The 26,329-nt window shown below is 41.9% G+C and overlaps 1 protein-coding gene and 1 non-coding gene across 2 annotated transcripts in view; both read right to left on the minus strand.

The window, feature by feature from the left end:
* POU6F2 (POU class 6 homeobox 2) overlaps positions 1-26,329 on the minus strand; it is a 475,368-nt gene that overhangs the window by 227,828 nt on the left and 221,211 nt on the right. Inside the window, exons 3-4 of the mRNA XM_084860397.1 lie at positions 25,854-25,945; positions 19,608-19,836 (exon numbers count right to left, since the gene is read on the minus strand). Coding sequence (XP_084716523.1) covers positions 19,608-19,836; positions 25,854-25,945 — 321 coding nt within the window. The remainder of the gene's footprint in view (positions 1-19,607; positions 19,837-25,853; positions 25,946-26,329) is intronic.
* LOC146344655 (U6 spliceosomal RNA) lies at positions 25,109-25,216 on the minus strand. The gene has a single exon (XR_014792759.1). It is a non-coding gene; the product is annotated as a U6 spliceosomal RNA (small nuclear RNA).

The raw sequence follows: 26,329 nt of genomic DNA on the forward strand, positions 1-26,329 counted from the left end.
GTAGGAAAGGGCTTTCTTCTGCGCTGATGTGGAATGCACTCTCTCAAGAATTATGCTTGGCCCCCACTCTCTTGGCTTTCAGAAAGGGTGTGAAGACACATCTCCTTAATTTAGCCTTTTAAATTATGTAATTATTAATGGTTTTAGTGGGCTGTGTGTTATGGTTTTCTGATTTATTGTTTTACGTTGTTGTGCACTGCACTGATGACTGTTTAGCAAAGAAGGCAGCATATAAATGTTAACAACAAATAAATTAGAATGATCTGATAGTAACTTCACATAACCATAACATACTTCAAAGGAGCACATCAAAATCTATAACATGCTGTAATTTAAAATGCAAGGCAAACTCTAACCCTCCTCTGTAAGACATTTGCAGTTTAGTCCCATTCATGCACAGCTTTTTCCCTATCCTATGTAGTACCTCCTTCCCCTCCTTCCCCCTGAAGTGGTCTGTTTCCACCTGGCCTGCCACATCTATTTTCCTCAACCTGCAATACTATGTGTGCTTCTCTGTGAGAAAGCCCCACTGAACTTAGTTGGACTTACTTCCAATTAAACATGCACAGGTTTGCGCAGTAAGTTCCCCTTTTCTACCCGCAGGGTTGCCTTTCCATATCCAAAGTTCATTTGTCTGCTGTCCTTCACCAATCTGCGTATACTCTTGATTAACAACAGAATTCAAAATGACCAGAACCCCAACATGAAGCACTCTGAAATAGGAATTCTAGCGGGGGGCAGTGTGGAGAGGATGTCACTTTAAATAAGGCTGAATACTCATGACAGTTGAAAGTACTTCTATGTTAAGTGGGGCTGTTTGTTATAATGCAATGTGTCAGTGCTGACCACTAAAATTGAATGAAGGGGCATACAGAGAAGCTTTGCTGGACAGCATCCAGGTTCTAGTAAGATTGCTGGGCAAATTCTGAGGTCTTTATTGCAACTAACCCTTAAGCAAATGTTCATGGAGTGTTATGTGTACAGAAGATATCATTATGGACTATGCTTTCCTATGAAGTATTCCTCCTAAAGTATGGTCAATCACACTGTGTGCTAATGGGCCATTTGGCTCCTCTAGAACCAGAAGTTGGGAATGTGAGGCACATCTACCAGTCTCTGACTCACAAATTAGCAAGTACTACAAAGAATGCCTTTTTGATAGCTAGCTGATTAGTTGGCTAGCATTTATTTTGGCAGACTATCTCTTATTTTTAGGGATGGGTAAATCTGTCAATTTCAGTTTCTCTCAGGTTCTCATTTTTCCAATCTTAAATTCAGTTCACCCCAAACTCTGAGAATTTTCTTTTTTAAAGTTTGCATGAATTTTAACACATTTTTGTGTGTACATTTCTCGGAATACACGCGTTTTTTGTACACAATTTTGCCTAATATACACATTTTTGCAAACAATTTTCTTAATATAATGCATTTTAATTTGATGTTTTTGGGAATATATGCATTTTTGTGTACACATTTTCCTGATATACACAGTTTTGGACACATTTTTTTACCTGAGAACTCTACTGCAAAATTCAGAGAAGTGCAAATGTAGAAGGGTAACTGAGTTTTGGTTCAAGTGATGGTTCAAAAGTGCAAAATTTGGTAACTTCCCACTAAAATGTGAGCTGAACACATTTCTCCCCGATCCTCACCTATTTTAGGCTGATTTTAGTTGTTATCAGAGGATGGTTATTTTCCCTGCCCATCTCTTTTGCCATCCTTGTCCTCATTATTTACCAAATGGCATGCTGACACAGAACCAAAAGAGACACATACATCCTTGCCAAGTTCTGTGGTTTTATGTCCAGACTTAGAGTCTTAAGTGTTTTAGTAGCCCCATCTGATAAAATCATGACGCACTCTACTTCCACTTATTAAAAAATATATTTTTAGCCTTTGTGGTGTCAGATAAAAGATTTACAGCATGACTGTACTGCACCCTAAAGGCTTGGAATCAGAAAGTACATAAAAACAAACCCATGTTATTTTTAAGCCTGTCTAATGCTGGGGGAAGCTAACTTATGATGTCTGAACATTTGTGGTTGGCAATCACGTGTGTTCCCATTCCTAATTATGAATCCGAGACAGGCAAAGAGAAATGCCAACCAGAAAAATGACTAAGATGCTTCACATGAATAGCAGTAAAATAATGGATTAAAAAAATGCAAGTGCTCTTTGAAATGGGTTTACAGCTGTGATTTTCATCTGGAGCCATATATGAACGGAGCAAGAGCTAAAGGGGCAATAGCATTGTCTCCAGCCACTGACACACTCCCACACAAGTTGGGTCACAAGCAAAATATTTATTATTCACCTCAGGCTCCCCAAGATCTTCCCTGCTGAAACACAACTCACTCCTGTCCTGTGTGTGAACCAATTCAAATAGATGCCGTTGCTGTTCACGCTATGGAAGGTGGCATTGAAGAGTGCTTTGCATATGTTCCGGCTCGCCCAGAGGAAAGCAGCTGAGTTGTACAATGGGAAGGGAGGGTTAGCTGGGATTGAAGTCTATGCTAGGGACCCTTGGAAGCCAGCTTAAGCCCTTGGGCTGCTAGTTGCCTATCCTGTTTTCTGACATACCCCCGCCCCCCAGCCATCCTTGTAATTTTGTTTGGAACCCTCCCACTGAGAATCCAATTCATCATACAACCCAAAATACTGCAATACATGGTTGCTTCTCTGCTCCAAAGTGCTCACCCACGGGTTCCAAATGCATGTTTGGAAAGGCAATTATGTTTGAAAAATGCATCGGGGTGGGGGGTACCTAACTTACCTATTTCTGTACTTTCAAACCAAAAGACAAACCAAAACTCAGTTATCCTTTGAAATTCTACTTCTATGAATTTTGCAAGGGAATTCTCCAATAAAAAAGTGTACAAAATGCATGTATTAGGGGAAAGTGCATACAAAAATGCATATATATTAGTGAAAATGACACTCAAAATTGTACCACATTAGAAAAATTGCTTGCAAAAATGAGTATAATAGGAAAATCGCACACAAAAAAGCATATCAATTTTCATGCAAACTTTAAAAAAAACAACACTCAACATTTGGGATGAATCGAGATAAGAATGGAAAAATGAAAAACAGAGAGAAACTGAAATTGGAAGATTCATCCATCCCTATGTAATATGCAGTTAGGCCCTAAGCTGCTGCACACCAGGCTGAATCAGGCATGCCATCTATTTGGAGTAAAAGCATTAGAACTTCCAGTGTAAACTCCCCCAAAGACCAAGAGGAACAAACCTCTAGGTATACCAATCAAACGTTTTAGCTTATTGCACAACCTCTTTTAGAAACTACTGGAATTATTGTGTTCTTTATTGTGAGGCACTTGAGCATTTGACTTTGCTGTGCTGAAGTCTTCTCTGTTGTATTATGACTTGATAGTTTATTGTCCAAAGGGGGTCACATAGAATCACAGAATAGTAGGGTTGGAAGGGGCCTACAAGGCCATCGAGTCCAACCCCCATTGTTCCTTATGCAGGACAGAGGCAGCTTTGCTTTAAGGAACAGTAGGCACAGTTAGTGGGAGTGAGACTAATGCGCATGATCATGCACAGGAAGCATCTTCCAAAGTTATGGAGTGAAGCTTATATGTCTTTTGAAAAGAATTAGACCCATTTACTGGGGAGAAGTCTATCAATGGCTATTAGCTATGATAGCAAAGTGAACTCCCATGTTCAGTGAAAGTATGTCTCTGAATATCAGATGACAGGGGACAAACAGCAGAGGATGTCTGTGGCCTTCACACCCTGCTTATAAGCATCTCAGAAGGCTGTTTCACTACTAGAAACAGAAACTTGGGGTAGATCAGCTTTTCCTAGCTTGCTGCGAGTTCTAGTCCAATACTTCTGGAAGGCACCAGGTTGAGGAAGGCTGAACTAGATGGAAGACTTGATCCAGTTCAATGGAGCTCTTTTTATATTCATCCCACAGTCTTTTCTTCTATCTTTTTGCCTTATTTGTTGCCATGTCTATGAGCAATTTTAAATGCAAACCATTTGCACCATATTTCTCCAAGTTGCTTGTGACATATTCTGTGCATGCCACATGTACCAGCGGTTTTAAACATGAACTACTAAAGCAAGTCTGAGCCAACAGACGTTTCAAAAGAATAACGTGCAGAAGATCATTTATGCATCTTTGAAATCTCCAGCTACAATATCTGGATCCCCTTTTTAAAAAGCTATCCTGAACTAGTTGATCATTTCCATGCCTCTGATCTCTGGGGTTAAAAGGTAACCCCCAGTTTCCCCTAGCGCCTGGTTCTGCTATGGTATGCTATGCTGAATACATGGACGCATCACATTGTGGCTGACCATACTGTGAGCTGGGCTGCTGTGCTGAAGAGGTGAAATATACATGAGCCTTACTGCTGGGGTGGGTAATAGCAATCCTGCTCTTGCAGCAAACCCCTGCTAAGCAATCCACAGAATGACACTGATGGTTGCTCCGGAGGGAGTCACTTACCCTCCAAGCTAGAGGTAAGATGCCAGATAAGCAGTAGCCTGTAAAAAAGGATTTAAAAAAGAGAGAAAACCAGGGGGAAAGATTAAGATAATTTTGCCTTCTGCGTTACATCCATCACACACCCCAATGTCAGTATCTATTCCATTGTTCAAGTACCTGACACAAACTTCTATTTCTATCTTCTCCATGCCTGTGCCTCTTTCATTTGAAAAGTTGCCTACCTTTCATGGTTTTAAAATAAACTGGAAGTGAGTAACAGTATGATATCAAAGGAAATAAAACTCCAGTTGCAATTGCTGTGGGGTTTGCCTTCTGAATGTGGCTCCTACAATATTTCATCTGTGCTGACACCTTTCACTCTCAATTATTTGGCTGCTGTCAAAACAAATCAATCAAATTACAGTGCAACGTGTCTTCATGTTACGATTCCATTGTATGTTGGCTGCATTAGCTTTGAAATATATGGAAGTATAAAATTTTATCTCTATTATTTATTTAATGCAACTTTTTCCCTTGTGAGGCAGCTCACAAACATAAAAAACACGAATTAGCTATGTCAAACGTTCAATATACACATATGCACATATATACGAATGAAATTTTAAAATAACAGCACACACAATGATTTTACTGCATTAAAAAACTAGGTAATTTTCTCTCTCTAAATTATCTGTCAGATTAATGATGCAATTAAAAAAACAGTGAAAGAGATAATGTTTATTAAATTTAACTAGAAATTATCGAGAGCTCTCACTCATGTTTCAAGGTTTAAATGATTGGAAAGAAATAACCTCATTTTTTGTGGATTAACAGTACAAAAATTATGAACAAAACATCTTAAAGCTATAATACAGTGTCATATACAGTGCTACTATCAGCAAAAGTAATGGATCATTTTGGTAAACAGGAGACAAGGGCTGGTGTTTCACTGAATGAATTCAGAAGATAAATATCTTGATGGCACTGTAGCCACTACAGTAGGTATAATTCTGATAGCACAACATACAAATCTATATATCTAGATCTATACCAGTGCCATGCCAAAAATTTCTCCCACATTTTTTTCGACTATTCTCATTCACTTTGATAGAAAATTGGGGGTCTTGTGCTTACCTTGCTTATGAGGTGGCTGAGGAGTGTGCATGAGTGTCCTGTCTGTCATTGTACAATAATCTCTGTGGCAGCCTGTAGCCTCCTCGGCTTCCTGCCCTTCAGTTAAAGCTGTCATGAGGAAGACACCATGAGGCAATTCTTCCCATGGGGCTTCTTCAGTTCAGGAAGTGCGGGTGGCCTGGGAGGCTGCAGAGCAGTGGAGAGATGTGCAACAGAGAGAGAAAACACACACAGCACCCTCAGCCACTTCACAGTGACTAGCTAAACTAAAAAATATCATCAAAAGAAATTCAAAACTCTGCCTCAGAAAAGTGTAAGCCTCAACACAGTTGATGCTGTTGCCACTTACAGAAGCAGTGTGATAAACCAAAAACCCTTAGGGAAAAAAAGAAAGGACCTGTGCTACAACCCCTGCCAATCATGAGTAGTGTGAGAAACTGTTGGAGAATTTCTCCTCCCCTAGGAGAAATTTGGTGAAATTGTCCCCCCAATTTCTCTGTCCACAAATAGGCTGGAGAATTTCGAGAGGCCCTTTGTGCACAGCTCTAATCTACACACACACACACACACACACCAGTTTAGCTGTCATGGCTTCTCCCAAAGGATCTATTTGTGGGAATCATAGTTTGGTGAAGGTGCTGAGAATACTCTTTTAAAAATCCCTAATCTCCCCTCGCAGAATTATAATTCTCAGGGTTCTCAGGAAAAAGGGAATTATTATTTAACCAGTGTTACGCTTGGATCTAACAGAGCATAGGCAGAGCAATTGGATGTACATCTAGCCCTTTAAAAAAATTAAAAGCTGAAATCCCACTGATCAGCTGTTTGGTGGGAAGAGGGGAGAAAGAGGGGCTAAATCCAGCCCTCCTTCCCATTCTCTCTCTAAATCAGTCAATCCGCAGAATTTCAATGTTTTATCTTAAAAAGGACTATACAGGCATAACCCCAGCTGCTGGATTGTTGAGGACAAACATGCAGGCAGCACCCATTTACAGACATGATCCTCCAGCTATCTAGGAAAGGGGTGGGCATCATGTGGGCCATGAGCCCATCACTGCTGAATTTCGGCAGCATGGCAGCAGCAACCCCCCCCCCCCAGCATTTTGTGGCAAACTGCAATGTAGGCTTAAAAGGGACAAATTTACCTTGAAAACAAACCACCATTTATTTAGCTGGTGGCACAACAGTGGCAGGAGTGTGGCCTACGGGTGTGGTAGTGGAAAGTGGTCCCTGCATCCCCTTAAGGTGCCCTGATCTAGGAACACAGCAGGCTTCGAACATGTGCACAGTTCCCAGTTGTAGTGTCAATACATCCATGACAGTGTCACACAATGTTCTGAGGGCCAATGACAGCTCTGGCAACACAGAGCTATTCTGAATGTGTAAAAACCAGCAGGACTGGTCATAACTGGGAAGAAAGAAGTAGTGAGCAAAAGAGGGGGATTTTACATATCTTCACTTTCTCCTCTGCAGCCCCCCCCCCCCAGTCATAGCAAATATGTGCCTGTGAACCCCGGCTGGTGGAAAGCAGCTGGGGAAGTGGAATATAGGGGGGAAGTGACAGGTGTGGGAAAGGTTAAGCACCCTTCTCCTGCATGCTGCTTCTCCCCTCCAAATCACACCACCCTCCACTATTTTTTAGATGTTCGGCAGAATATCAAGTTACCTGACCTGCAGAACATCTTGTCTGGTCCTTAGGTTGCACCGAAGTGGAACAAGCTTACACATCTATCTGGTAGTACACTGTTAAAATGGGACCACATATATACATGCAGCCTTGTGTATTATGTAGATTTGCAAATGTCAGTAACTAACAAGGAAAAGAAACCTCACAATGCGGAATGTGGTTATGAGAGAAAAAGACAAGGAACACATGAGGTGGGTGAGCAAATTAGAGAAGGTAATCTAAGATACTGGTGTCCAAGATACTGAATGGGAAAACAAAACATAGCAGTATCTTAACATTGCAGCCGTTCTACTCAACAGTACCAGACATCAGCTACAATAAGCTACTGTAATGTAACTGTGGTGAAATAGTGTGCGTTCCTAGATTGGGAGACGTATTATCTTTTTTACTATAGAAGTAATAGACGAACAGTATGTTGCCACAATTTATAGATTAATCATGGATACTGTTCAGGGTATTAATCCAAATTTCAGCCCAGAAAGAAATGAAAGGCAGGATCCAAACATGTGTGAAATTAGTGCTGCAAGTACAAAGGGGCTTTCAACATGTTTTTTTCCTGAGCAGTAGTGCCATCACTACCACCCCTGGCTCATGGCAAACTGCCTTTGAAAGTGAGGGGAGTTCCAAAAGGAGCTTGCAGTACTGCATGGAGTTCAGCTGTTCAAAGAAAGACACCAAATATTTCACTGGACTAGTGCAAGCCCCTTGCATGACCCTTAGCTGGTCTCTGGATCCCAACCCCAATTAGGATTGTCAAGGGCTAGGGTGTCATGGCTATTGAGCCACCTCAAGCCTCAGAAAGGTGGCATACAAATGTTTTAAATAAAGAAATTAACTATTTAGATCAATCCAGGGTAACATAAGGTCACTTTAGACCCAGTGACAATGGAATGTCAGCATGGTTAACTTTCCAATAGGTGAAATCCAGAGATACAGGACCATGTAACATACAACAATGGGAAGAACGTAAGCAGCTCCAAAATAAGGGAGAAAATAGTAAAATGATAGTTTCCTATCTATCTAGCTATCATCTCAGATTTTAAAGTATTTTAGCTAATACTTTCACTTCTATATCTAGTGTTCTGAGCCTACCACTCAAATTTGTTCTTATGATCTGTAATGCCACTGGAATACCTCAGTGGAAAAAAACAATTTTCTCCACATGGTTTCATCTCAATGTATTACTCTGCTTTGATATTATTGCAATAAATGTGTGTGTGTGTGTGTGTGTGTGTGTGTGTGTAGTGGGTGAATGAGAAGTACTGTGGAGTTGTAAAGGAGAGAAAGACAAGAATAACTTATATGTAGAGCCAGAGAGCACACAAGTCTTTATGTGTCATTGTCTCCTCCTCTGAAAATGACTCCAAATATGTCAGCTTCATTTCAGTGTTCAGGTGGCTGCAGAAGACTATTATCCAGTGACAGCACTTTCTCCCAGCTTTCTTTCAGTATATTCATGCACTGCAGTCAGGAATCTCCAGATCAATTAATGCACCATTGCTTTGAAGATATGCTGATATGCATAGAGGGAAATACTCCAGAGCCTTTTTCACACTTCATAGTACATGATATGCCTGTTGTTGTTTTTAAAAAGTATCTAAAAATATATATTGTGAAGTTTTGTAAACCAACTCCCCTTCCAATGATCTTAGGATGATAAATGTTCAGTGGAATTACTGGATATTAATTTACCTACTGGAAACCATAACTGCACACTAATCCAGTGTTTCTTAAAATGCAAGAAGAGAAACAATCTCCTCCATGATCCTTGTCAGATCTGTGTGTATGTCTGCCTTGAACAGGCGCAGAAACAGCGTCAACCTGCTCCTCTGTTTCTCAGTGTGGAATATAAGGCGGTTTCATACATGTATAAAAGTCACTTAGTTTCACAGAAGGAAGATTTTTGATGCATAAAAGAGGTTGACCATAAAAGGGATTGACAATTGCTTCAGGAACACCAGAAACAAACTCTAGCCACAGTGTGTAGTTACCTAGGCTCAAAAATACACTGGGACACTACAATCAAAAGGACCTTATTTGTTCTTATCCTGGCTGTGAGACATAGGAATGGTGTTCATTTGTGTCTTGTTGGTTTCAGAATACAATCATATTTGCTAACTACAGTCTGTACAAATAGATGCACAGAGAAGGATAACATGTGTATCAGGAGACTGAGCTTCCGCTTTACACATACATATACATCACAATATTTCTCAACACTCACGACTTGCAGCTGAATGCGTGAAGTGTCTCTACTGAAAAGCATTGCATCTGAGATGAGAACAGCCTGTACTACTGGTGGCGTTTGATCTGTGAAGGATCATTCACCGTTTGGCAGTGCAGTCATCAAGAGATTAAAAAAAAAAAGCCCAGGCATGTGTGAAACAGCCCAAAGTTAATTGTGTCTCCTTCACATGTTCTGTTGACATGGCCGGGATCTAATGAGACAACTCTCCCTTCTTAGTGACTTCTTTCTTTTTTTACTTCTCTGACATCCCTCCCTTTGGAATATTAAAGCATATTTGGGGCTCTACACTAAGGGTTCTCCTTCAATATGTCTGTACCCACAACAAGGGTGAGAATGCGTAACTGCCACTTGGGGAGTCTATTTTATGTAACAAATTGATACTAAGTAGAAACCTGAACTGGCTGGTTAGTTCAGGTCAATGGGCTGGTTTGGATGTAATGGTAAACCATAGATCAGCATTATGAGAACACGCCTAGATGAATCTTTGGCACACATGCTCCCCCTTGCCCTCTCCTCCTCTGGCAGCTGCAAGGAGTTCAGAAGCTTTCACTTCTATTTGTGATTAAGCATAGCTTATTGTGTCATTTGAAGCCAACAAACCATGGTTAATCTTAACTATGGTTAATGGAAATCGACCAAATTCAAACTGTGGTTTACAAAGCTGGCTTGTTTCCACTTTGATTCCAATCTTCTATTTGCAGCCGCACCAGAGAAGTGGGGGAGCACAGCAGTCAAGTCTTGCTGTGTCTCATTCTCGTAACGCTAAACTATGGTTTAGCATTTTAAGTTAATCGGCTCAATATGTAAACTTCTCTCCCTCTCTCCCACCTGCCCCTGCAGCCCATTGCCTTCTAGCCACCATCATGACCTTAACAAACAACAAGGTTCCTGGTTCAACTAGATGCATCAGATTCTTTTTCCTTTGTGTGTGTGTGTGTGTGTGTGTGTGTGTGTAGAGAGCGAGAGAGAGCACTTTTCTACATGAATCATAGAACAGTTGGGTTGGAAGGGGCCTATAAGACCATCCTCAATGCAGGAATCCAAGTCAAAGCATCCCTGACAGATGGCTGTCCAGCCTCATCTTGAATTCCTCCAGTATGGGAGAGCCCACTACCTCCCTAAGTCATTGGTTCCATCGTCGTATTGCTCTAACCGTCAGGATGTTTTTTCCTGATGTTCAGCTGGAATCTGGCTTCCTGTAACTTGAGCCCATGATTCCATGTCCTGCATTCTGGGATGATCGAGACGAGATCCTGGCCTTCCTCACTGTGACAACCTTTCAAGTACTTGAAGAGCGCTATCCTATCTCCCCTCAGTCTTCTCTTCTCAAGGCTAAACATGCCCAGTTCTTTCAGTCTCTCTCCATAGGGCTTTGTTTCCAGTCCCCTAATCATCTTTGTTGCCCTCCTCTGAACCCTCTCCAGCTTGTCTGCATCCTTCTTAAAGTGTGGTCCCCAGAACTGGACACAGTACTCCAGATGAGAGATGTTTATTTTGTGCTTGTGATTCCTTACTCACAGTTGTTTACAGGTTCTTTAGATGACATAGTGATCTTCCATTTTCACTTCTATTTTTTCAGAGCACTTTCCTGGGGGGGGTTTAGAACAGGGAAAATGGGGTATTATTTCTGAAAGAGCTGTTTCTACTTGTGTATTTGCACTATTCTGCTATAGCTCAGCACCACCTAGAGGATATGTAGCAGAGAAGCAGGAAAGGAAATGCTCTTGGTGTAGAGCTCACATCTCCATTCTGTGACAAAACCAATAATAGAAAGAGCTAGCAGCTTCGTGTAGAAAAACTCATATATACTGGGCCACATTATTGGCTATAAGCCAACACTGTTAGATGCACCTAAGCCCATTGATTTTACTGGATAAAAGCATACCTAGCTCTGTGTTCAATTGTTCATAGCCACTGACTTTACTACACATGTCCTTTAGTCAGTGAATATAACATTTAACTTGCAGTTCCATACTGAAATTATTACTGAGTGTAGCCTTCCCCCCACCCCCGCCCTCCGTTCTTATTTCGTTATGTTAGTACCATGTAGAAGTACCTGGGAATAAACTATTCCTCTAAGTGAATCATCATTTTGATTATTACTGACATTGGTGCTCATTAAAATACATAACTGAAAAACTGTTTTTCTGTAGGCTCTGAAAGCTATTTCATGTAACTAGACAGGGAATACAAATGAATAGGGACTGCTTCACTTTAGTTAAAAAGAGAAAATATTCTTTTGAGGGGGGGAAGGGGCTCTGGACTTCAGATCAGCAAGCAATTGAGGTTGGCACTTCATCTGAATTATCTTATTTCTTTTAACCTTTCAAGCCCAATTTTCAAATTGTACATATACAGAGAATGAAAATATTTCATACAGTCTGTAGGTATCTTCTTGCAATTAAGATTAAATGAGGTTTAACAATTGTGCTAAATTTATTATTGCTTTTCTGTTGTTGTTTTTTAATGGGGTGGGGCCAATTGGATCTCCAGGCAATTCAAGATTAAAGAAACCTTCTCCCTTTAGTGTTGCAATATATGAATAAATATCAATCAGAAGATTCTAATGGCCATCTTCCAGCTCCTAGTTCTCATGCTGTTTAATGTACATCTTTAACCACTAAATGATGCCTTTAAAATATAACCTTCTGCTTTTTAAAAATATAAAAGAAAAGTTAAAGATGTAATATTTTCAGAGAAAAGCAAAGTTTCTTTTCAGCACAGGGACATTTCGCTAATGGTAAGAGAAGACAACGGATTCTTATTGTACTTCCATGGATGAGGAAGTACATTATTGTTGTTCACTATAGGAACATTCTACGTTTTGTAGTAGAAATAAAACTCCCAAGATATAAGTTTTATGGTATGGAACTCTTCCAGTTCTTGACACTGTTTGGCCATTGCTTCTGCATCACAAGTGTCTCTCAAGCTGTATAACACCATAATAACCTCTCACACGTTGCTAGCTGAAATCTGGTATTACGTAGTGTAGATATCTGATTGGGCAGCAATGCTGCAGCTTGTGGAATGGCTATAACCCTCCCCTCCCCTCAAGTAAGCCAAGTTAGAGCCATGCAAGAGAGGTATCGAAGGGCATTGCCTGACTTGAATAGTCTGGCTGTGTCAGACCATGTTTAGAACAGTAACAGCATGCTTGCCACAGTAGTTGCTTTCCAGGAGAGGGGAAACTTATGAGACGCCTGTGAGAACCTCCTTAGCATCCTACTCTCCACCTGTGCAAGGTGCATAATTGGGTCTTTGACTTGACTACAGTATGGTGAAATGCATGAAATGATTTACGCAATCTGACATTCTAGGATTGATTTGACAGACCCCTGGAACCACACAGAGCAGACTGGAAGGCATCACATAAATCGGCAAGTCCCATTCACTTTGCTGTTGTGTGTAATGGTGATGTGGTTCTCCCAAGCAAGCCTCACTGAACAGAGGTTGCACAGCAGCAGTGCCTGGTAGACTGTGCTGAATCTTCATAATTTCTTTAGCCAAAATCATGCACACAAGTTAGCCATACTATCCAACTTCGCAAAGCAGAATGAATTCATGATGTAAAAGGTGTATCAGCTTATGTTTATTTATAATACTATATCCACAGTACCCATAAACTAGAATACCCTTGAGCCAAGGAATCCACTTTTATAAGGCCTGTATCTTCATTAAGATTTCATCGTCCACCTACACTAAAAAGCCTCTTCCTCCACTTTGTTATATCTGCTTTTACCCGGACTCTGTCCTTGCATTATTTTTCTAATCTCCAGTTCCCTACTTTACATGCACTCTCAAATTTTAAACAAGCAAAATTTGTGCATTAGTGTGTCCTTTTCATCTATGATTTATGAATGACAGGTTCCTCAGTGCAGCTTAATGGTATGAGAGGGAGACATTATTTTAAACATTAAAGTGAAAACCATTTGCAACTATGATAAGAGAGGTCTGTTGACATTAAAGTTTAAAACCTGCACAAGGTAGAGGGGAGCCACTGAGCCAACAGGTGAGGGCACCATGCATGCAGTTTGTACGGGAGTTTGTTCAACACATTAGCTGTCTCCCCTTCTCACTGTTTCACAACCTGTAGTCTTTGGTGCGTCAAACAATCCATCAAGTCATTAGCAGCAACCAGAGTTTAATCACTTAAAAAGTATGTGGAGTGCTGTGCAGAGCATTCACTTATCTGTGGGAAACTTTTACCTGCATTTATGTCAGCAAAATATATTTTAAACATGGAAAGGTCTAAAGCCGAATTTTTCCTTTCACACATGCTCCATCATTTTCCATTAAAGTTATTCTTCTAGATTGTATCTTCGAACACACACACACACACACACACAAATGCAGAGTATGTTGTGTACCAGAAAATATAATAACTGTGCGGCCAGATGAGCTATTTGTTATTTGCATGCTCAAAACCTCATCCTGTGTTTGGTCACTGCTTTATATCCCAGTTCCTGTTTTCTCCATGCAAAAGATAGTATTTCATTAAAGAGGAACAAACATGGAGGTTTCATTGCTGTGATTATTCAGCAACAAATCTTATGCTGTCCTGGTCATTGTGCTCCTCTCCCCCTTATCAAAATTTCCCTTCTCCCTTTAATCATTTTTAATGTTGAATTTGTCACATCACACTGATGCATGAGTTGATTCCAAATGTTCCCTTCCTTCAACAGAAGGAGCTTACTCCAGGGGAAGGAGTCTTTTTCTGGAGGAAGCGAGCCTTTCGATGCAACCCCATGTGCCCAGGTTCAATTGAGAAAATGCAATGTAATTTCTGAAACAAATTAAAAACCCAATCCCTCCATTTCATGGGGAAGAACTATGTGTAGATCAGTACCCAAAGTTCTAGAGGCCTCAGGTTGGGCTGCTGTTGGAAGCAGAATTCTGAAGGAGATGGATCTCTCTGTCTGAGCCAGTAAAGCAAGGTACGAAGCATCTCATGAAATGCGACTCCTAGGATGTTCTAGCCTACTAACCCAGCCCCTCACTTCAGTGTCCTTGACATCTGGTCCAGTAATCTGTTTCCAGCAGTAGCCTTCTCCTTCTGTGATTGCCTGTGATGGCCTTCTCCTGCTGTTTCTCTCCAGCATCTGGTACTTCCTCTGAACCTAGAGATCCTATTTAGCTGCTAGATCGATCCTCCATGATTCAAATTGTGGTTTGTTTGTTTTTAATCCATCTCAGCTGGTGGCCATGATCACACTGTATGGCAGTGAATTCCATAAATCAATTGTGGAATTCATAATTGAGTTATTTTCACGTCCTTTTATCTGCTCTGAATCAATTTCAACTGATGGCTAATGAAGTCCCAAGTTTCACTGGGTGACCCCATAGATGATCCCGAGTGCAGAGACAGCATCACTTAGGGAACCAGTGACAGGGAAATGATCAGGAATGCAACCCCTTTCTTTACAAGGAAAAAAATCTTTGATCGATATTCTCCTTTCAAAATGATTACAGTGTGCTTATATTTGTACTTAGCCATCTGTACTGGGACCTTCATCACCAGTTCAGAAGTTCTGTCCTCTGCTATTCAAACAGGATCTTGCAGAGAGCTTTGGCTATTGGGCAGTATAGAAATGAAATAAACAACAGCAACAACAATAATGACCAGTGTAACATAGAATAATGATGCTTATGGAGGAAATAGCATAAACATGAGCCCTAATCACGTAAGTTGTCACTGAGTCTTCCCTGAATAGTCTTATCCCATGTTACACTGCTAAGGTAAGTACAGCACCCATATTAGCAATTATTTGCAGGAGTAATCCAGGGATGTTAATCCTACACACACTTACCTGGGAGTAAATGCCTGTTAGTACAGTAGCAGTTTTTCTGACAATGGCAAGGTATGGTATATTTATTATAATCAGAGTCATGTGTATGCTGCTATTCTTATCGGAAAAGCACAGAATGGAACAGTGGATGAAGAATCCACGTTCCTGACCTGATTTTCAGTGGCTTGGGCGGGGCTTCCATGTACTTGCCACTCCCATGACTAACAAAACCAGAATAAATAATGAAAAAACAGCAACAATTGCAGAACAGATTATGCAAAATAAGAAAAGAAATTGAAATTGAAAAAGAAAAAGTAATTCAAATGTACTCAATTTGCATCATTCCTACTGTTCCTGGTGCAGTATTTGGATGTTATTGGTGATTTTATTTTTAATACTTTTTAGTGTACAGAACACAGATGCACAGCCCTGATTATAAGACAGGCATGAATAAATCTAGTGTGAGGGCTGGATCCCCACTTGCTCTGGGAGACCTGCCTTGTGCTACACATCAGGATGGGGGCAGAGCAGCCAAAGACTGCAGCCAGCTTTGCTGTCATCTTTGCACATTCTGCCTATTTAAAAACAGGCTAGAATGTTAATTAATTAATTTATTTCATTTCATAGAATCATAGAATATTTGGATTGGAAGGGGTCTATAAGACCATCGAGTCCAACCCCCTGCTCAAGGCAGGAATCCAAGTCAAAGCATCCCTGACAAGCAGCTGTCCAGCTTCATCTTGAATGCTTCCAGTGTGGGACAGCCCACCACCTCCCTAGGTAATTGGTTCCATTGTCGTATTGCTCTAACAGTCAGGACGTTTTTCCTGATGTTCAGCCGGAATCTGGCTTCCTGTAACTTGAGCCCATGATTCCGTGTCCTGCACTCTGGGATGATCGAGAAGAGATCCTGGCCTTCCCCTCTGTGACAACCTTTCAAGTCCTTGAACAGCGCTATCATATCTCCCCTCAGTCTTCTCTTCTCAAGGCTAAACATGCCCAGTTCTTTCAGTCTCTCTTCATAGGGCTTTGTTTCCAGTCCCCTGATCATCTTTGTTGCCTTCCTCTGAACCCTCTCCAGTTTGTCTGCATCCTTCTTAAAGTGTGGTGCCCAGAACTGGACACAGTACTCCAGATGAGGCCTAATCAGTGCTGAGTAGAGGGGAACTAGTACTTCATGTGATTTGGAAGCTATACTTCTATTAATGCAGCCCAAAATAGCATTTGCCGTTTTTGCAGCCGCATCACATTTAATCAATTTATATACTGCTTGCCACCTTTAAAATTAAATATCTCTAAGGGAGTGTGTGTGTGTGTGTGTGTGTGTGCACATATGCACGCATGTGTGTATAGAATAAGCTACACTGGCCTGATTATAAGACAGACATGAAGAGATTTAATGGGGAAGAAATCCTGCCAAATCAGGATGGATTTTTAGTCTGACATTAGACTGTAAATCCAAAGAAGCAACAAGATAAATCAAGGTGCACTCTTAAAGCAAAGGAGCACAGAGTATACCATAGAAAGAAACACCTCAGAGAACCTGGGGAGTTCTTCTTAACTTGTGACACGTTATACTCCACTCTTCGGTAGCTACTCAGAGTTTGTAATACTCAAACAGCTTCCTCCCGGGTCCATAAATTCAACACATAAATTCAATTGTGTTTCTCACAATAATGTGCTACTACTTACCAGAAGGCAAACACCCTGGATGAATCCCAGATCCAGGATATCAGCTCAATTTAGAGCAGGGATAGCTGATGGGCTGTCACTGGGCCAGACCCAGCTCTTCTGGAAATTTAATTATTATTATTTATTATTATTTACTAATCTGGCCCCTAATGGCCTACTGAAGTTCAATCAAATTATGCTACCAACTTTACTTTCAATTTCACTTGTAAGTCAGGAAAGCAGGGGGTGGTGAAGGGATGGAACAGCCATTTTCAAGTTGTAAGAAATGGAGTTATTCCAGACTTTAATGCTACATCTCTCTACTATACCTTGAATCCAACTTTATATGAGATGTATACAATCTATAAATGTATGTATATGTATATAAAGCTATGTCTGAGTGCATATACTCAACAACTGTGAAGCCCTTACAGATAAATGACAGCAACTTTATCACAGAGCCCAACCACCCATGAATGGGTCTATTTGTGTGAAAAAACATACCTCCAGCCTTCCAGCCCACTGCCCAAACACTGCTTAGAGACTAGGGTGGCCCCTGAGAATGAAGAAGTTATTTTGGGGCCTAAAAGGCCCCAAAGACATCTACTTTGGCAATGTTATATCAGCCTGGGGTTTTATCGTAGGTACACTTGATTTCTCTAACTTTCAAACAAGATTTGGCAGTGACTAACCAAGTTTAGCATGATGAGGTGACCCACCCAGCATTCCTCTCATACACAGAATGAGGGTATTAGCTCAGTCAAGCCACAAGGACAGGGGTAGGTAACATGTGACCCCTACTGCTTGCCAGTGCCCCCACTGCCCTGCACCCCCCCCCCAAAATGGCATACTGAGCACTATGTAATACCAAAAAGGTCAAATCTAGATTGTTTGCAAGCTAGATTTGAGACTTCTGGGGCTCTATAGCAGCTACTTTTTGGAGGGTCACCTGGCAGACTGCAGCTCGTGTGTGTGTGTGAATCGGAAGGGGGGCCTCCCAAAGTTGTCCACCCTTGCACTAGGTGAATGAGTCAGAGAGGATGCTTCTATTGAAAGTAGCACGGGCACCATCATAGACAGCTGTAGAAGGAATGTACCAACCACAGACATAATTTAAACATTGGATAGGGGAACAAGGAGGGTGGAATCCAGCAATTGGAGCTACTGGCAGCATGGGTTGCTCGGAGAACTATGACATTGTATCCGGATGTTGAGCTGTGTAGTGGCATTGGCACTCCTTACTTATAGAGGAAGGAGTGGACAAGAAGGAAAAAAGACACCATGTTTATGCATGCCAGCCCCAGTAAAAAGACATGCTGCTACTCTAGAAACAAATAATATGGCCAATGACCATGCTTGTCTTAACCTGAGTGTGGTCCAGACTCCTTGGATCCAGAAAGAAAAGATGGACATTATTTCTAACACAAAGACTTTTGGAGGATGAATTTTCATTGTGAAACTGAGACTGCTGAAATATAAGCATTGAAAATACCCAGGGACTGACCTATTAGCTATTGAAACTCTAATACATTTGAAATTTTGTTAGGGCGTTCACAGCTGGATTTCAGGACTATTTCTCTAGCCACTGCAACAGATTGACAGGTATGCACGCTATTATATAATGTATTATATAGAAGCATATAAGCACGCATGCAAGTTTCTAGGTTTCATCTTTTTTGCCATATGGTCCTTCTCTGGCCTCCAGTGCTGCAGGAGAAGTATGCTCAGTGTGATCAAGGCACAGAGAGGCAATGCTTTTGAACTGCAAGACAAATGATCTGGAGTAGGAAAAAAGGAATGCTCTGCACTAGTGACCAGGACTCCCACTGACCAGGAGTGGGGGAGGATTGTCTCTGCTCCTGTCAGCTGTGATGCTGATGTCATCTGAGAACACATCAAATCACAGGGGGTGCCTCCTTTTCTAGTGCAGCCCCATCTCCATTATTCATTGTGTCAAATTGGTGGCCATTTCACTAGTACTCCTATTAAAGCCGCAAGAGTCCCCTTTTAGGTCAGGAATTTGCCATCCAAACATACAACACATACAGACAAAATGAGACCGGCTAGTGTTAAACAATGACTTAAGGTGCAATCCTACGGAGACAGATGTCAGCCTCCGAGGCTGATGCTTATCCAGTGCAGGGCAGACAGAGCATGTAGGGGATCCTCTCCTCCATGCTCCAGCAACGCCAATTTGTGGCTAGACATGTATTTTCAGGCATGGGGAGGAAAGGGGCCTGGAGACCCAATAGGAAGCTGTCTACAGTGGCTTTTGCAGTGTCCTCCCCTCCCCGGGGACTACCCCCTTTTCGCCCTCTCCGCACTCCATTTACGAGCACGGAGACGGTGGCAGCATGGAAAGATCATGCCAGCTACGATGGGGAGGGGGCAGGGAGCATGGTTCTGAAACTGAAAAATCCTATGGCCATCTACACAGTTGCTAGTGGCCATAAGATTGCTCTCGCCACCCTTTAAAGCTCTACTATGTACTGCTATAGTTTTAGTGTCCTGAAGGAACTGAAGTGATGGATTTCCACCGAGGAATCAGAATGTTAGAATACTGCTTTTGTCTTTACAAGAAGGTTCTGTGTTAAAATAAATAGAGTGAAATGCCAGTGTCCTTTACCTTGGAGATTTTGCAATGGCAAAGTCATAATGCCTCCTGCTGCAGCCGCTGCTACCAGTCCTTGGATGTTGGTGAGATTGGCGGTAGGCAAAGTCAGGACCAGTCCTTGCTGGCCACCCAGTTGACCAGCCATGTTGAAAGGGATGAGAATAGGCTGATTCAGTGCTGGAGTGCCCCCTGGCATCACCCCTGCTACAGCTGAGGCCAATTGCTGAGCTGTCAGTAGTGGCTGAAACAAAACACAATGATCATATTTTACCATACAACCAAATTAAAGAATAGGAGCATGGAAGCAATCATAGAGTTGGGAGGGGCCTACAAGACCATTGAGTCCACCCCCCTGCTCAGTGCAGGAAGCCTGATTCCCAGGCAGTCTCCCATCCAAGTACTAACGAGGGCTGACCCTGCTTAGCTTCTGAGATCAGATGAGATCGGGCACATCTAGCCCTTTGCTCAATTCATTTCACTAGAGCCTGGGAATATTATAGTGAATCTGTTCTAAGGACTTGTGTTTTGTCTTTGAAGTCATAAACCTAAAACAAGCATGGAGTGAGTTTACACTGGGCCTGCAACATTTAGGACACAATCCTATGCAAGTTTAGACCGAAAAATGTCCTACAAGTCCGAGCATGCCCCAGCCAGCCATAGCTGGTTGGGACATGCTGGAAGTAGTAGGACTTTTTTCAGTCTAAACCTGCACAGGATTGTGACCTTTACCAATTAATTGATCAGACTAATCAATTTAGATTTAATCAATTTTTAAAAATCAGGCAGTGCATGTGTGTGTCAATACACACTTCCTGTGTGTATTTTTAAATAATATATTAAAAAGTGTAGATGTTGAGACCCATGTTGTAAGAAGCTTTCTCCCTTTTCCTTAACACTGGGGTAAATACCTCTTCTAAGACATTGCCTGCTCTGAGAAATGTTTGCATTATCTAAAAACAAGAAAATGTGCTTTCTTGGACTTATAATATTGTTTTTACCCATATGTAAATTTATACAAACTTTATTAAGTAACTTAAATTAATATAATAAATTAAAAATGTCTTTAACTGAGTTGCAGCCTTAGTTTATGCAGCCTTCGTTTACACTTAATTCATTTATGATAGGTAAAGTGAGTGCATGGGAATGTCTGCCCCTCCCCATACATTCTTCTCTACCGGTTAAGGAAAATACTCCTAAGCAGCCAAATTTTCCTTACAATTAGGGATGGCAGAGAATTCCACCACGGATTCCAGGGAGGCCGGATTCCCCCCCGCGGAATCCCCCAGGATGGAACTTACCTGGGGTGGATGCGGCGGATTTTATCCTACGTAAATATTTATGTAGGCTTTTACGGAAAAAAAAAGAAAGAAACGCAAATAGTGCCCAGTACGTTATTTGCGGTTCCCTTTTTTTTCCGCTGTAATTGCCTACATAAATATTTACGTAGGCTAGAACGGCGAAAAATAGGGAATGCAAGTGGTGGCCGCCGTAGCCGCCGCCATTTGCGTACGCCGGGGTTTTTTTGTGTTTTTTTGCCCAGCTGTGATAGGCTACGTAAAGACTTATGTAGCCTATCATGGCTGCCTGGCTGGATGCAAATGGCGGCCGCTACAGCAGCCGCCATTTGCATCTGCACCAGCCAGTCCGTGGCCAGAAATCCAGCTGCAAACAGCTCTGGCTGGCTGCTCCGCGGAGCCGCCACAGAGCAGAGCTGGCTGGGCAGGATTCCAGGGGGGAAGACCGGATTGCCTCCCCCCCCGTTGAGGATTCCCGGGGGGAGGGACGGAGCGCCCCCCCCCCACCGCGAACAGAATCGGTGAACAGGTAAGTCACTTTCGCACATCCCTACTTACAATATGCACTTGTGTTAGGGTCTACGAGAAAAATTTTATCATCTAGCAATTGTTGTGAACTCAGCCACTGCTAAAGGCATACCTGCAGGGGACTGTTCAAAAGTTGGGAACCCTACTTCTGACTAAGCACCCAAGCCTGCCATGCAAAAGAGAAGTCTGGTGTGCTTACTCATGAGTGTTTCCACCAGCAATTTACTCCACGTTTGGCTCCATGTTGAGGTTGTTAGGGATACGTGATGTCGTGGCCATCCAGCAGCCACCCTGGAGCTTATCAGGGAAAAACTGGATTTCCTGAGACTGCTTAAAGTCCAATTCTTTTCCTTAAGTCAGATTCTCCCCAGTAGAGTTGCTATGCGCCCCAACCCCCGCATTGCCTTGGGTATGCTAGCCCTGCCCAGGGGCGTGCCTTTCACTGTGACTCCGGTCAAGTGGTGTTTCTGTGTGTTCCCTGTCCCTGCACAAACCCATTAGTGTCTCCTCAGAATTAACTCCCCTTATGCTGAATGAGGCTTGCTCTCTGAATGGCCACATCAGAACTTACAAAGATCCCCCTCTATTGACATGGCACAGTTTAAAGCCCAATTCCCTAAGTGCGGAAAAGCGTGATCTTGAGGCTTTGATTCTCCTTTGTTTGGTTCATTGCCTTAGGAAGTAACTACTTCGACCCTCGTTATAGAGATCCTGTCAGTTCAAATGGGGGCTGGTTTCCTGTCTTTGTGTTTTCCCCTCCCCTTTCCCAATACAAGCATATGTATGTCTACTCAGAAGTAACTCACATTGTGTTCAATGAGGCTTGCTCCTGAAATGCAGGTACATCTGGACTTTCAGGGGAAAGGAGAAAGGGTGGGGAGCCTTTCTTATTTGTTGAGCAGCCCTTTCCAGTCAGATGAGGTTCACGCCAACCCCCGACCCCACCGGGAATTATGTTCTGTGAAGCGATTTTTACTGGTGCGGAGAACCTGCTCATAGAGCCCAGCATGGACCAAAGTGCAGAAAAGCTGATTTCTTTTAAAAATTCCGGTACTCCTCCATTTGCTTTTCCTTCTGTTGTCATGGAAACATGGCCCAAGAGAGCTCTGCCTTGTTATAGATAGGTACTAGGGCAGAAGGTAGTGGGCTTAATTGCTGGAAAGTATGTTTCAACTGGAGGCAGTGCATACCAGGGATCTATTAATTTTTAAAAATGCAATAGCTACTTGCTTATTAAGATAATAATTAAAACCTACACTTTAGTATCTTGTTTATCTAATTGTTACTTTATGATAAATATTTGCAGGAACACTCTTCAATCATATCCCCAAGCAGCTGACAAAAAGAACAAAACAATAATATGCAAATACGTTTTGTTGACTAGACAAAACATAACTGCATGTTTGTACCAGCTTTTTTCCTGGCATATGTCCCAGAAAAAGCTTGGGTGGTTCACACTATATCCCACACTGCATTTCCCCAACCTGGTGCCCTCCAGATATGTTAGATTGCAAGTCCCATCATTCCCTAGTATCCCCACATCTGGAGGGCATCAGGCTACAGGAGGCTGCTATATCCTGTGTGGATATAGCACACAGCTTTAATCCTCCTTTCAGGTGCACAATAGTCCTGATCTGATCTGAATCAGGGCAGCCATTTGCATAATATGTAGTTTGGCTTTATGTAGATTTGTTCAGACATCACAGGAAGTGAGTTCCTCTCTGGACTTATGTTTATTTAAAGTGCAATTATATGGATGTTTAGACAAAAACTACTACCAAGAAGGCCTGTTTACATGCCATTACCTGATAACACACAGTTGGTTATAGAACCTTTAGGCTTATGTTACCCTCAGTCTTTCTTTAGGATAAACATCTTCATCTCCTTTCAATTTAGTGCTGTGCCGAAAACTTCTCCCACATATTTTTGACCATTCTCATTCAATTGGATAGAAAATAAATAGTTTTCAAAATGAAATTCAAAGGAGAAGAAATCTCAGAGAAATTCTCATGAGTTTGGTTCAGGGTTCCTGTGCTTACCTTACTTAGAGATGGCTGAGGAGCGCATGGGTGTCCTGTCTTTCCTTGTAAAATCATCTCTGTAGCCTCCCCGGCTTCCTGCACTTCAATTAAAGCCAAGAGGAAGACATCATGGTCATGGTGTAATTCGTCCCATAGGGCTTTTTCAGATCAGGAAGTGCAGGCAGCCTGGGAGACTTCAGAGCAATGCAGTAGTGTGTAATAGAAAGAGAGAAAACACATGCACAATACCCTCGGCCACCTCACAGCGATTAGGTAAGGTCAAAAACAGCAGCAAAAGACATTCAAAATAAATTATAAAATGGCCTGAGAATGGGGCAGAAAACTGGAAGCCTCTTTCATGGGGAAGTAATTTTCAGGAAATTAGAGTCAGATTTTGGCACAGCACTAGCTTCACGCCTTCCTCGGAGCTGACTGCAACTCCTCGCCCCCACTACATGGTTTGTGAGGAAGGAGTGGTATTATCAGGATCTGCATTAGAGACAAGATGTATCCAAAATCACTCCTCAGATTTGGAAGACCCTGGGGAAGCTGCTGGATCCTGAAGAATGACAACTAGAGCTGAGCCATAATTTCTTGGAAGACTTTTTCTCAGAAAAGTCCTGGCTTTTTCCCCTCTTACTCCCTTAGAAATAAAAGGCCACTTTGCTGAATTTTCTCCAAATTTTCTTCATCATCATTTCTTTGTGGTGATTGCATTGCCCCCCGGAATGATGCTAAGTCCTGGAATGATGCTAGGTATGGGGTATTGTGGAGGATGCAAAATGAGGGCCAGGCTGCCAACACAGTTGAGGCTGTTGCCACTTGCTGTAGCAGTCAGTACAAAAACACAGAACAAAAAACGCTTCGAGAAAAAAGAAGTGCTAGAACCCTTGCCAACGGTGAACCCTACCTGTGAGAAATTGTTGGAGAATTCCTCCTCTCCCAGGAGAAATTGTCTCCCCGGTTTCTCTGCCCACAAATCACGTGGAGAATTTTGAGAGGCCGTTTGTACATAGCTCTGTATTTAAATTTGCAACATGTGGCATCCTTTCTAAACTCATTCATTTCATTGTTCATTTCCTCTGAAGTCTTTCCAGTTTCTTTACAACCTGCTAACCAAGACTGGCAACAGCTGGCAATCCAGCTGAGCTGAGCTAACTAGAATACAGGTATTGGTTACTCCTGAGAAGGCGGCCAGACATTAAATCCGATCACCAATTATTTCCTAAGAAACTGTTTCAAACAACTCTTTGAGTTGGCAACCACCCGGTGAACATATCTACACTACAGACCTAAACTGGTTTAGGGCACAATCCTATGCATGTTTTGACAGAAAAAAAGTCCTGCAAACTCCCAGCATTCCCCAGACAGCCATGCTGTCTGAGGAATGCTGGGAGCTGTAGGACTTTATTCTGTCTAAACGTGCATAGGACTGTGCCCTTAAGAGCCATTCCTTCTTCCCAGGATTAGGAAGTGGACTTTATCAGGTCAGACTATTTGTCCATCTAGCCGAGTACTGTGTACTTTGACTGGTAGAGACTCTCCAGGGTCTCAGGTGGAACTCTTTCCCATCACCTGCTACCTGATAGTTTTTTTTAACTGGAAGTGCTAGGGACTGATCATTTGCATGCAAAGCATGTGTGCTCTATCACTGAGCTACCATCCCTTCCCAAATACCATCCCTTCCCCTTCCATGCAGATAATCCTTTGTGCAGGGGTCATGCTAATATTCTCTGTATTGTTCCAAGTTGAGTATAAGTGCCATTGAAGCAAGCACAGATGCTCAGCACCCTTGATTCTCAGTCCCAAGATTCCTTGAAGGAAGCCATGGTGTGGCATACACAAATTTAAGTTTCTCGTGTCAATATGCCCAGAGACTGTGGACCAGAATATCCACCAGCTCTTCCCTAGCAACTCAATCATTTTACAAAGCCTTCATCATTTTGCTGAGTGTTATGGTGTACATAAATACTGGTTGGCTCCAAACTAAGATAAATGTAAATTGAAACAAGTCTCTGTGCAACATACACAACTGTCAAAACCAATAAACTAAACTTGCATTAAAATTACAGAGTAGTTTTACATCAGCTTAAGCTCTGTATTAAAATAAAAGACAAGTCTGAGGCTCCAGTAACTTCATTAAATGGGAAAAATCGCTAATCCAAATCTTAAATTTTGCTTGGAAAGTATACAGATATAACTTTATTTAAAAACATGCACAAAATGTATACATTCTCTCTCTCTCTTCACACACACACACTTTTAAAAAAATGTTAATTGCTACGCACACATTGTCTCCACGCATTTTGAAGTAAACCATGAAGCCAAACAATTCTGTTTTATCAATTTAGTTAATTGTTAATATTTGCTTTCAGAAAACTGAATTCTATTTATGTTCAATGAAAGAAACTGACCTGGGGCCCGACAGGGAACGCTGGATGGGATTGACTGGGTTGGTGCTGGTCAGATGTGTTCGTATCAGACAGCGCTGTGTTTCCTCTGGCTCCTGGAATTCAAATAAAAAGCTCTACCTTAATATCTAGCCTGGGGACTAGCACATTACATTTTGCTGTGATGTCACATAGCATCAAGCTGAAAATGATATGCTAAAGCGGTTTATCAATAACACAAGCGCTCAAATCACTTATCAGCTGCATAAATTATGCTAACATTCATTCAGGGCAGCCTACTATCTCAGAGTGATACGGATATCTGACAGCAGTGAAACTGAAGCTATCATGAACACAGCTAATGTGGGCTGCATTATAAATCCATTTACATAAAAGCACATGAGCTTCCTGCATGGAAGGAGGAAAGAGGCTTTTTTTTTTAAATGCTAAGGTGAGCAACAGCTAGGGATGTACGAAAGTCACTTACCTTTTCGACGGGG

Source organism: Heloderma suspectum, chromosome 5, assembly GCF_057233095.1.
Source record: "Heloderma suspectum isolate Gila_16-S chromosome 5, 16-S_ref, whole genome shotgun sequence".
Taxonomy (NCBI): Eukaryota; Metazoa; Chordata; class Lepidosauria; order Squamata; family Helodermatidae; genus Heloderma; species Heloderma suspectum.